This window comes from Gopherus evgoodei, chromosome 3 (genome assembly GCF_007399415.2).
Source record: "Gopherus evgoodei ecotype Sinaloan lineage chromosome 3, rGopEvg1_v1.p, whole genome shotgun sequence".
Lineage (NCBI taxonomy): Eukaryota > Metazoa > Chordata > Testudines > Testudinidae > Gopherus > Gopherus evgoodei.
In genome coordinates, this window is record NC_044324.1 from 110,130,595 (window position 1) to 110,144,492 (window position 13,898).

The window sequence follows — 13,898 nt, forward strand, 5'->3', positions numbered from 1 at the left end:
CTCTCTCTCTTCCCCAGTTCTCCTTCCTGATTTCATCTGTGATATTGCACTAAGACTTGTTTTAGGGAAATCAATTTAGCCCAGAACTGGAATGGCATGATCCATTTTAAATACCAAATTTGTTCAGTGATTTGTGAGGAGTAATCATTTTGAAGGAACCAATGTACATTTTGACAGGGCTATTTTTTAATGCACAGAGAAGTTGTCAGTTTACCTTAGTGATATGTGTGGTTGTAGTTGTAGAAACTGATTCAGACATTATAGTCTGTGCACTCAACAGAACACCAGCATCACCAACTTGCACTGCCATCAAACTGTAGACAGTTGGAAAAGAAAAACAAGAGTTGCATTTTCATGCCTAGGGATTTAAAACTTGTGGCTTAACAAAACGCAGTTAATGCAACGTTCACTACTAATACCTACATACTACTTTAGTTCAAGTGGAAGAGTGCTTTTGGAACAGAAACGTCTGTGTTCTGTACCCCATGCTGCCTGCATGGTTTTGCTGGCAAACAGAATGACCATATGAAGACAAACACAGGTTTGATCCACATTAGATGACTCTAGAATAAAAGCTAACTGGTTTGCTGAATCACACCAACCATTTTAACATGCCCTTTGTGGACAAAATTATAATCAAAGTTATTCTTTCCTTTGGGGAGCTCAGAGGTGAGTTGAGTCAGATCTCTTAACCCATACATTTTCAGATCCTATTCTATCTGATTTTTTAAAAACCCAAACCTTTAATGTTAGAATGATACTTGCTCTTCTGTCTACTTAAGAGTCATTTTAAAATGGTTCCACGCTAACAAAATAATCAGTGCCACTATAGGGAAGTGTTGATTTGTAAAAAAAATTAACATGTTATCATATCTCTTAAATTTGGAGTTGATCATAAAGGCCAACCTGTAAACAGCATTATAAATGATATTCCAAATCACATGGCTCCTGTACCTGTGGAGATTCATATGTGATAGTTTTAGTCTCTGTTTGAACAATTGGGACTTCCTTGGTGGAGATTTCTGTTCTCTGTGTGGCATCTGAAATGGTCACCATCTCGGTCTTTACTACCGGAGGCTGTGGTAGAAGAGATAGGGTAATATCAATCCAAGGGACATAAACCAAAGATTTGCATAGTGGGCTAAGATGAAATAGAACAAAAACACAAAATACAGTAGTGATAGAATATATCTTAAGAATGTCTCCCACATATACACACAAAAACCACTATGAGAAAAATAAAAAAACAAACAACACACCAGCCCATCAATACCCCCTCTACAAGAATCACAGGAGATCTGAGTTTCATGTCTTAGCCAGTAGCAGACACCGAAACCAGATCATCATCACTTCAATACTTCTTCAGATGTCTATCTAAAAACGTGTGAAGGACTATCAGTGGGAGAATCTTAGTTCAGCTACAGTTTCTTCCATCAGACAAATGTTGCCAGTGTTACATAAAATAAGCCTTGTATTAAAAATGGAGAATGAAGTCACTACAATATTTGACACATATCCCTAACAGTGGATAAAAACTTGCAATATTTTCTAAGCATTTCTAAAGTTTAATTTTATTTTTTAATGTAAGCAACTTCTGGAGTAGACAAACCTACTGTCTATGGATTTTAAACAACATATAGCTAAACTACATGTCTAGAATCAGGTTTAGGTACCAACTATTTTCCTCTGAAAGCAAACTTTAAAAAGCCATTTTAGCCCTTGTTGTAGTAGATATTTTTTCAGTAGCATTCTCTGCTTGGGAACCAAAAAGCAATGACAAACTAGAACTCTGCAAGTCAGTAGAAACTGTAATGGTCTTAGACATGATGGACCAGATTAGACACCTAGTCAGATTTTCAAAAGAACCTAGATACCAATTCTAATTGAAATCAATGGGAGTTAGGCAGCAAGGTGCTTCTGAAAATCCCACAAAGCATCTATATGTATCTTTAAGTGCCTTAATACCCCTAAAGATTTGGCCTCTTTTGATTACAGTCTTAGAAAGCATGTGTGGAGCCCAATATAACCTTGGAGAAGATAGTTTACTCACATTCTTAACCATAGGAACAATTGTGACTATTCACATAAAAGAGGGAAATAAGGTGATCTCAAGAAGAGAAGTATGGGATGTCTTTAGAACAATTTCTAAACTGGTCTTCAACTGGAGCCAAGTACAATGAGGAAAAACCTTAAATGACTGAAGGGTGACACCACAAAGAATTCTCCAGTGGCCAAAGCTTCACAGAGTTTACCATCTGTACATGGTCCTCTACATTCCACTTTACTCTTCCTCCCCCAAAGGTCCATCTAATCATTAACCTCATTAAACCTGTTTCTGTGCTAAAACCTACGGCCATGATTCCTTCTGGAGCCAATCCATGCTTCCACAAGTCTACTGGTACTAGAGGAGGCTGCTATAAAGCAACAATAGGTGTGTCATCCCCTTACTGCCTAACCTGCCTTAACTGCAGGTGCTCTTACCACTCCCAGCAATTTGTATCAATATAGATTCCAGACACTGCTTTCAAAATAAGAAGATCTAGAGAAAGAAAAATCTGTGGATAGTAAGAAAAAACTGAAAAAAGCTGAGAAAAATTGTTTTTAGCATATATAATTTAAATAACTTTCTAACGATATCTACAAGTCATGGGGGTGTCAAAAACAGACAACAAAACAGACAAGACTTGAAAACATTAAAGACATTCAAATAAAAGTAAAAATTATGTAATAAAGGGAAAAAAGAGATGGTACAGTCGTAGGAAGGTTTGCTTTACTGGGCAATTCCTATTCATTCCAGCAAAAAGCCAGAAACCATAACTGAAGGAGGCAGAGTTTCACTGCTCATCAGTGGTATCCCCTTTCCATAAGATCTGAAACTTGGTGAACACCTGAAGAGTTGGGAGAACAAGAGAAGAAGAAGAAAGGCAGGTATATTTCCACCCCAAGGAATATAATATCTCTATATAATCTAGTTCTCAAGCTGTGCTACCATTTACCTCAGAACAACAAATTATTTGTGGCACAACATCAATGTCAACATGAGACACGTCTCCGTTTATTCTGAGCTGTTCTTCCTCATCTTCTGCTCTCAGGTCTTGCTTCTCCTCTTCCATTACATTCTTCTCTGCAGTTTTTATGGCAACCACATTTTCCTGGGCCAAAGCCTTCACTGTAACTTGCGTGTGCTCAACTGTTACTATACTGCCTTCTTGTACAGTTTCCACACTCTGTATTACTTTTGTTGCACACTCCTCCTTTCTTTTGGCATCTTCATTTTCTTCTTGTTCTTCTCTTATGATGTCCTCAGCTGCCCTGTGATGGGCTGATACTCCTCCCACCACTTCATCCTCACTCTCACTACTGCTGCTGTTGCTGCTGCTATCTGATGACAATGAAGAAGAGTCCTTTTTTGATGCATGTTCCACCTTACAGGTCTCCCCAGCACCAGTGACAGCTTGCATTTTCCCTCTGTTGATTTCGTCTATGACTACAGTCTCTTCTATCCCCACCTCTGCCTGCTTCTTCTCCTCCACTACGTTCAGAGTCTCATGTGAACTCTGCACAAAAAACACGGATGAATAAAAACAGAAATACAGTGTATGAATAAATCAAAATGATGAAAACAAAATGAACTGATGGCTGGTTCATGTCATGTAGAGAACAAAGGTGACTGTGATGGTTAACTGAAAAAAGGAAAGAAAGAATGAAGATGGATCAGAAATGTCAGACCCGAGTTAACTATGGAAAAATCAGTAGAACCTTATCAGCATCGCTGGCTCCAGTGCAAGGCCCTTCTGCTCTGGAAGGAAGTTTCTGTGAAACAAAAAGCAACCAGAGGACACAAATCAATACGTGTTTTAAACAACAGATGACAGATGACACAAACATTTAACATCTCGTAGACAAAACATGCAGACACTCTTTCATTAACTCTTATTGATGACAGTACTGTTTGCATTAAAAGAGTTTTAAAATGTATGCATTCTGATAACTCTGTGGGTATAACTGTTTGATTCAAGATCCACACAGAATTTACAGTTGTCTGTTTTCGACAAGCAATTCTTTAATCTAGTTTGTAAAACCTTTTTAAGGTTTTGGATACCATTGGAATCATGTAAGATCTTTACCAAAAAGATTTGGAACAGAAGCATAAACATCAGCCAAGGCTGCTTCCTACTGGGGCAATCAATTATTTACTGCAAAAATAGTTAAATCAGTCATCAAACAAAACAAAGAAAAAAGTCTTCACACACTATTCCAATGTCAGTTTATCCTCTCTCTCTCACCCCCCCCCCTCTTGTATTTATAAATGTTTTGATGACTGGACTTTATTTGGTCTGTTGATTTAAGGAATTTGGCAGATCCTTTCAATAATCTTATAAATTGCAATAGAATATCAAAATGAGAACTTTTAGAATACTCTGATGTGAGAATGTCAAAGGGACCATTGTTCAAGATTACCAAGAGGACCCTATTAAAATCTCATGTGAGATTAAAGAAATTCTATTAGCATTTGTGCCATAACAAAACAATTTGTGATGAGTATGCGTGTATTGTCATATTATGTGAAAAGAATTATCAGATTTAAATAGCCATGAAAATTAAACAAAAAAATACACTAAAGCAATGTTCAGGATCAAATGCACAAAAGCAAAAATATCATTAAAACCAGCACACCATCTGTGACTTAATCCTGTTTTGTTTACCAACTGCAGTATGTACAGGCCCTGATCCAGCTCTCCTGGGGAATCAAAAATGGGAATCAAGTGATATTTTGCGAATGCAAAGAATAGAGGATTAAGCTTCTAGTTCACCAAGTGATACTCCTTCACCCTAATAGAAGTTAAGATTTGTTGGACTGCTTTGACACAATGGGATTGAATAAAAAGTTTTCATGTAAATTTTTGGTTTTGTTCGTCTAGGTCGAAATTTTAACAGTAAACTTAACCTAGTTTGTATTTGTGGTTAATCTATTTCTCTTCTATATTTAGTCATTTATATAAAATAATATAATATACATATTTTCTTAGGGACACATGGCGTCAAATAGGGCAACCTGTTTAATTACTAGATGATAAATGTATGCATCAAATTTTATCTGACATGTTAGCGAATACTCATTTCTGTGTATGTTGACATTATAGTGGGGAAATAAAGCAAAAAAGCACCTCAGGCAGTTGTAAGAAGGGTGAGGCAGAAAGCATTTCAGAAGGTACATTATCTTTCACAACAGTGCCCTCTGCTGTCCGTGCGGTGGATGAAGTGAAGGTAGATTTCATGCTAGTGGAAAAGCCCTCTTTACTAAATAAAATTGACGTTATTTCCTCTTCTAGGCTCTAGACAAGTTATAAAATGGAAAGCAAAGAATTAAAATAGTGCGAGACACAACAGCAATGATCTACAGAAGAAAGGAGAGGTTAGGCAAGAAAGAAAACAAATAGCACACACAGAAGGATTTGATTCTGAAATAATTCTACAAGATCAAAGAAAAAACTAAAATGTGTCCCTTAAAAGGAAAAATATGACAATATGACAGGCTTTAATGACAAAAACTTGCTGTGTACCAAAGAAACGACAATATTTAGCCATGTTAGAATATGATATATCCCCACTTCAGTTACTGTCTTACACATTATTTCAGATTGTAAATATTTTATATATATAAAGAACATAAAATGAAGGATTAACAAAACCTTCCCATAACAACTGTCAGAACAGGACTACAGTTTTCTTTTAGACTGAATTTCAGATTCAATATTAGGAATTTTTTTTTTTAAAATTCATTCTTAAAACCTTCACTGTTTCCCCTTCGGGCATTAGCCCTGAAAAAAGGGCTTGGCATAACTGCAGATTTCTACTTTTGATGGTTATTTTAAAAGATTTTGTTCACTTTAACTTCAAAAGGCTGTTTTAAAAAAACAAATAACTAATCAGGAATCAAATGTGTATTTATCCAAGAATTCAGCATTAAAAATTTTAGAGCTGCTCCCATCTATAGGGCAAATACATATTTATCCAAATACTTCTTTTAAAGTACTAAGGATATTTATAGAATGCCTATAGTTCTTACCACGTAATGCTACAAATCTGTATTTAGATATAGTTCACTATTTTTATTATGTATTTGAAAAATATTACAATGTCTGTATAGCAGCCATCTTTTAAAGCTGAATCTCTCATTTGTTTCAGTTCCCCCTCCCCCAAAAAATACCCCACGATGTTATAGCCTGTTAAAAGCTAAATCTTATTCTTAAAATGTGAGTTTGTGCTGTATAAGCTTGAGAACATAAAAACAGTACAATAATTAATATTTTGATACTGGTGTAACTTATCAGCTGAATAAATTTGGTATTTATTGACTACAGCAAATTTCTTTCTAGTTTAGGACCTTGTATGCTGCAAGATCAACCCAAAGTACACTTTAGGACAAACCTGTATTTTAAGCAAATATTTTATTAACAACTGTGGACACAAAGAACTTGCATTATAGACTCTGAACACTTATATAGTAGACTGTGTTGCTGCACATACCACATATAAGGCAAGAGGGAGAAAGGAAAAAAAGAGGAAGAAAGAGACTCCTATAGTAAAATTACAGCATATTTTCAAGGTAGTCAAGGCAAATTTGGATGGGAGTTTATTCATTTTACCCTAATATTGTGTTTGACACACATCAGGGACAATTATTTTTTTTCTTTTTTTGTGGCTACTTTAGACAAAAAGTTCATATACATAACCAGAGACCTTAAGAACTTTTGACTTCAGCCTGTGTGCAGGCAAGCAGGCTCATGGCCCTCTGGTTAACCCCTAAATTGTATTCCTACAGCATGCTGTTATTTCAGCGAATGAGAGTTGACAAACATACTCCGGCTGTAGTTTTGTATGTGTACACAAATATGCACACCATTTGTTTGCAGTTTACTATCACCAATTTTTTAGCCCTTCTAACCTTTGTGGTTGTATGTGCCTGTCTACACAGTAAAGCTGTATACAGGCTAACCTACCCGAGCAACCTTAAATCCAGCTAACAATAATAGTTAAAACAGTGCAGCGCATGCTTCAATGCAAGCTAGAGAGCCAAATATGTGCCCAGGATCTGTGCTAGACTTGTACCAACTGCATGCAGACCCACACTGTGTACACTGTTATTACCTGTGCTAGCTATATTCAAGCAAGCTTGAGTAGGCTAGCCCATGCCCAGCTTTGGCTGTGTAGACATACTTTGAAAGCAAGTAGATTGGCATTAGTGTTAGAACTGATGTTTTCTCTACTGTGACCAGCTGGCAGGACAGAAGGTTGGCAGACTTTTAATATTATCAATGTATACCTAAAATTGGAAGCCTTCATCAAAATATAAAAACTGTACAACATTTATCCACTGTAGATACTCTGTGTTAGCATCAAACAATCCTTTGGGTTAAGTGTACAAAACATAAACCAATATGAATTTTATTTTTTGGGGGGTTAAAAATGAAGAGTGACTGTGATGGTATTGGACATTCAAGATATAAGAGGGTTATAGCCATAGTTTTCCTTCATAAATATTAAGTCACAGATGCTGTGCAATCAAAAGGATGGTGGTACAAATAGTGTTAACCAAATGTAAAATTTCTCTCACACACAGAGAATACAGTTAATTAGTGTGTACTTTCAATGGAGCAGGGTGGGAGAGGAAGCAGGTCCCAGTAAGGAAAATGGCAGTGCTCTACTTGGACTTAAAGGTATATACACACACGCTTAATGCCATTTTGCAAAATATGGGCAAAGAGGCAGAGAGGTGAACACACTTAAATCTAGTGGAGTAGATTTGATTGCATTACTGATTTGCAGAACAGCTGCAGTAGTCACACAACTGTGATTTATTCCCTGTAGAGTGTTGAACAATTACAGAAAGTGCATTTTGGTATGGAAATACATGTTTCTCTGTTACCCTAAACAAATAAAGATACCACAATGTTTTCAGTGATAGAATATACTATACTGAATTTTTTTTGTTGCCTTTAAAAAAGTATTAATTATTCAGAACTTCAAAGCCAGTTTGATAGCAGAGATCAACACCTTTGCTAACCAATACCGATCTATATGGAGATATTAAACATCATCTCAAAGTTATGTTTAAACCAATAAAAAACCTATTTTTTTTTTAAAAGTGATCTGGTTAACTTTCAAAAAGAACTCCAGAGGTTTGAAGGTAGCCACCTGGTTAGTTTCTTCTGTTTTTGCCTCAGTAATCCATGTCACTGCAGTCCATTGCTTCTCCTCCACAGGCAGCTTTTTCCTTTGGAAAAAGTGGTCTCCTTTTTTCTATTAAGTTTTTGGTTTTATAAAATCAACATAAATCAACAAATAATGAGACAGACATACATCAACAAACAAAACATGAAAACAAATGGTCTTGAAAGCAGCACAAGCATACCAGGTAGCAGGAATATGCAGATAGAGGGACAAGTAATACCTGGATTTACCTTCGCCTCAATTAATTTGACACAAAAACACGTACACACAAACACACAAAATAAAATAAGCCACTCTTTTGATATATTATATGTAGTCTCTTTTATATTGGAGCAAGTATATTTATCAGCAAAATACTGATAATAAATCCATCTACATTTCTGGAATATCATAAAGGAAGCTATAATTTTTGTTTACAAGTATATTGTGATGGTTGCAAAGTCTGAGTAATCATATCTTGGCAATGACCATTTAGGCCAACAACTTAAAATATGAAGTTAAGCAATCTGCTAATGATCTGCTGGAGATTTTTTTTCAAGTAAGCAGCCAAGAACCCAATTCAGCAAGATATTTAAGCACGAGTAGTCCATTGATTTTACCAGGACTTCTCATGTGCTTAAAGTTCAAAATGCTTAGTACCTTGCTGAGTTGGGGCCTTAATATGGAAAAAGAAAAATCATTTTACAGTGTTTAGCAAATTTGACCTGCGGGAATTTTAAAAAGTTCCCCATATCTTGTAGTCTCAAGAACCGTTAAACTTCTTGGAGCAATAATCAGGACAGCAAACTCACTTATCAGAAGGAAAATGAGGTCAGGTTCAGAGACAGATTGATAGATGCTAAAGCAGAACATACTTGTAAGCAGCTATTTAGCCTTTATAAAACCAGAAGCAGATTTAAAGTGTTGTAAAATCACTAAGCATTTTTGAACCATGACAGCAACTTGTGTGTCTAGTTCTCTGATCAAAACCATGTAGTAGTTTCTGGAAACAATGCTTTCTAAATTGCTAGTTCAAGGTGCTGTCTATCAAGAGACATGAAAACTCTCAATCTTTTTTATAGTTTTATAAAAAAAAGTTAGCCATAAACCTGAGTGGTCTTAAAAAGTGAATATAGCTTAAGAACTACGCCATACTAATGTCTGAAAAATGCTTGATATTATTCAATATTTTATCACGTATGTTCTTACTGAACCAAGCTTAAACGTGAGCTTGAGAGCTGTTTACATGTAACTGCCTAAGCAGAGTTAAGGATGGAAACTTCTCTCACAATTTTACAGCTGCTGTAAAACCAATTTGTAAGAACAGTAGTCCTAAACCAGAATAAAGCCCAATCCTTGTTTCAACTGCTTTGATCTGAGGTACTCTCTCGTACTGAAACTCAAACAAGTTATTTAAAGTCTGGACCAAAAGTAACAAAATGTTAATGGCTTTTTAGTATAAAGAAAAATGTTACAGTCAAAAAGAAAATGTTAATATAGAAGGGCAATTTACATTTATTATATTTTCTAAACAGTTGTACGGAAATGCATGCTGACAAGTGTCTGCAATGACATACCCCTTGTGTCTGTAGAGACAGAGGTGTAATACGCCGCTTTTCCCATTCATTGGGGCGTGGCTCAGGTGTGGATTCCATGAAATTGCGCTTGAGTTCACTAATGCTAGCCTGATGTTTCAGTAAGTCGTCCTGGGTCTTATCCAGGTCCTAGCAATGTGCAATGTAAAAAACAGTAGGAACAAACACAACAGCAAAAGCAAACTTATCCTCAAAAAAGTCAAAGCAAGAAAAGTGCCTTGTCTCAAGAGCCATTCTACTGTGGTACATTTTTTAAAAAAGATTAAGACCATAAAGACTCAGATTTGTATTACCTCTTAGAAACAAGGCCACACTATACTGTTCCTGTCACAACTGTATGTACAGGGAAAAAAATAACATTTTTCATGATCAGTAAACAAAGGACTATTTTTATCTCAATATGAAGACACCAAATTTTTGAAATAATTATTTTGAAAGGTTGCTGGCTTTTGCTTGAAAGTTAAAGAAACTGAAGCAAGAATACCAAGATCAACATAGGTAGCCCTCAGTAATGCTAATGGAAGTAAATAGCGCTCAACACAAGAACTGTCAAACATGTAAGAATGTTTCTTAATATGAAACTTTAAGCTAAAGATAAAGTACTTACAAATATGGATACGGTATTAAGTCCAAATCATGCAACCAGATACGCATATGCTTCACCTTTACACACGAGTAGTTCCATTAAAGTCAAGGGGCTACTCATTGCTTATAAAGTTCAGCAGGACCACCATTAGGTGCAGGATCAGGGTTTCAGATTACTATTAACCTGTTGTGTGTTGAAGTGATGGCAGATGGAATAACCACGTAGAGATAGCCTGGGCACATCTACATACCAAAAAGGTCCTCTGAGCTAGCCCATGTAGACTAGCACAGGAGGTGACAAACAGATTCCATTTTTAAAAGGATCCATTGACCCTAACATTGTGCAATTTGGATCAAAGGGCTATAGCTGCTCTTCCAGGCTACACGGTGGAAGAACAGGCCTAGGATTGGGACTATGCAGCAAATTCCTCATTAGCGCTGGTTTGGGAAGCAGAATTCAGCTCCCCAACATCTCTGAAACTTCACTTGTACATAACCTAAACACTTGGGCTTTATGCAGGAGGAGAAAATTACATACAGCAAGCATAATCTTTCACTTCATACCATTCCTCATCTTGTGAAAAAAAAGCTATTCTGTGTACGCAAACACGGACATTGGAGTATAGTTGACTTTACAAGTTCAACAGCCAGCAATTAAGTTTAGAATTGAGACCCAAAAATAAGTGTACTATGAAATCAAAGTACCTACAGTAACTAAGAAAAGTATTTGGACTTTTGATATTTAATAATTTAGGCCCAAGATTTAGTTTTCATAACAAAAATGTTATGTAGCTACACACAAAACATGTGTCTGAATTTTTACTAAAACATTTTGGCTAGGATTTGAAAGTGTTCCTCTGCAATATCAGAGAGGTAGCCGTGTTAGTCTGTATCCACAAAAACAACAAGGAGTCTGGTGGCACCTTAAAGACTAACAGATTTATTTGGGCTTAAGCTTTCATGGGTAAAAAACTCCACTTCTTCAGATGCATTGAGTGAAAATTACAGAGATAGGCATAAATATATATTGGCACATAAAGAGAAGGAAGTTGCCACTTTTTCTGTAGTTTTCACTCCATGCATCTGAAGAAGTGGGGTTTTTACCCATGAAAGCTTATGCTCAAATAAATCTGTTAATCTTTAAGGTGCCACTGGACTCCTCATTGTTCCCCTGCAGTGTTTACAACACAAATAACACAGAACTGTACTAGTGCATGAAAATCAGAAAGTGATAATCAGCTTCTACTTTGTTTCATTGTCAATTCTGAAGTAAACCTGTAAAAAATAAATTTGATACTAAAAATGTAGGCTTGGATCCTGGATGCATCTATTTCGAGATTTTTTAAAAAGCTGTTTGGTTTAAACAAAAAGAAGTTTTCTTAATTATCAGTGGAATATAAAAAACACAGGTTATACCATAGCAATTCCACAGAACTGCAGTGATATTAAACAACCTAAGCCAATGACGAATTTTTATGGGTTGTTGTAAACAGTTATTGTGGCTTGAGAAACCAGGCACATTTCTTGGACTTGTTCAAAGCAAGGTTATGCAAAACATGCTTTCGTTGTTTTAGTACAATTATGCAAAAATAAATTTTGAACAGTTACCAAAAGCTGCCAAAAGCAACAACAGATTAGTCAAGTTACTGTAATCTACAAATCTTCATATTACTGTATAAATGCTACTGTCATTAAATAAGAGATGAGCTCTTTCGTGACAGAGGGAATTCCCGATAGCCCCATTTGGATGGGGAAGGCTAAATAGACGTAGGATAGGATTTTTCTATATATTTTGTGCAAGTTTTGTTAGTTTTCTTTCAGTTATTCATTACCATACAAACTATACTGACTGCAACAAGAGGTACTTCCGTAATATTCCAGCATGAATGAACTGTACCAAACTAAATTTATTAAAACAAAATGTGTCTACTCCAATAATAAATAACAGTATTTAAATAGTGCTCCAAATTCAAAACCATTTACAAACATTAATCCTCACTAAGAATTAATTCTTTAGAAAATAAGAATTATTCACATTTCAAAAATGGGAATACTAAAATAGGAACACTAAGTGATTTGCCTAAAGCCACACAGCAGGTCACTGGCAGAGCCAGGATTAGAAATTCAAAATTATGGGACTTTCATCATTGCGAGTAAATCTGTAACAGCGAGGGTAGTTAAACATTAGAACATTTTACCCTGGGTTGTGGTGGATTCTCTATCACTGACAATTTTTAAATCAAGATCAAATATTTTTCTAAAAGATATGAGCTAGGAATTACGTTGGAGAGGTTCCATGGCAGGTCTTATACAGGAGGTCAGACTAGTTGATCACAATGGTCCCACCTGGCCTTGGAATCTATGCTTATTCCTCCAGAGCATACCAGCTCACATTTCAAGTATACATGTATCAGAAAAGAAAATGAAAAAATATTAAGTGAGAGCCTTAGACTACAGCCTACATGGGGTACCCATTAAGTAGTAGGTTTGTGTGGCAAGTAAAAAAATCCTATTTTAGGGTAATAAATGGACCAATGAATTTGATTTATTACCGAAACAGGGCTATTATTCCCAACTGCCACTTTGAAAACTTCTAGCAGATTCACACTTACAAGCTGTTCCTTTATGGAAAAACTAGAATTTACAACATGCATCTCCAAGTTGCATTTCCCCATGCATTTCATGCACTGTGTCCATAACAGCCTGCAAGTGACCTCCCATCCCATGCAGCCTGGCAGCCCATGAGAACAGAAAGTGTTCCTTATGTTATACAAACCTCCAACATTAAATTGCTATGTCTGACATAAATATTTTCCCCGTTTACTCTCAAGGAATTGTTCTGTGAAATTAAACCACACACACACACAAGAAAGCAAAATGAACATAAAATGTATCAGCAAGTAACCAAAAAGGACCCTCAGATTGATAGCAGAGTTTAAAAAATTAACAGGGGGATAAATGGTAAGAACAAAAGCTACTATTCAGACAAAACCTACAGAAGCTTCAAATCACTAACAATGGCAGGCAACAATAACCAGATTTAACTGAAAAATATCATCGACCTGCTGCTGCATTTCCTCCTCTCCGGTTTCCACCTACATGAAGGCACATGGCAAATCATCAAAAGAAAGCTGTTGTTAGTGTGATCTATGGGTACAACAGAGAGGTTTCCTTTGTTTGTAAAAGCTGCAAATCATGTGCTATGTTTATATACCTTTATTGTTTCGGCCACAGACGCTGCTGGAATTATTAAGCCACTTCGGTCTTCCTCCACCTACAGTGTTGCAGAAATGGCTGAAGTAATATTTGGCATACATGAAATGGAAAATGGAAGTTTCTTTCTCCCCGCCACATCTCTCTGTTGCTGCATTTTTCATGCTTTCCCCATTGACGGGTGGAAAATTAAGACAGAGGAGAAGGAGAAAAGCCATATTGCCCCAAAGCTTGATGTAAAATTCAACCACGGAGATACTTTATAAAAGCATTTAAAGTGGAGTTTATACT

At 36.1% G+C, this 13,898-nt stretch overlaps 1 protein-coding gene across 1 annotated transcript in view; it reads right to left on the reverse strand.

The window, feature by feature from the left end:
- EPB41L2 (erythrocyte membrane protein band 4.1 like 2) overlaps positions 1–13,898 on the reverse strand; it is a 271,001-nt gene that overhangs the window by 9,008 nt on the left and 248,095 nt on the right. Inside the window, 9 exon segments of the mRNA XM_030556298.1 lie at positions 215–295; positions 297–314; positions 955–1,077; positions 2,997–3,557; positions 3,760–3,813; positions 5,169–5,336; positions 9,792–9,938; positions 13,457–13,489; positions 13,609–13,668. Coding sequence (XP_030412158.1) covers positions 215–295; positions 297–314; positions 955–1,077; positions 2,997–3,557; positions 3,760–3,813; positions 5,169–5,336; positions 9,792–9,938; positions 13,457–13,489; positions 13,609–13,668 — 1,245 coding nt within the window.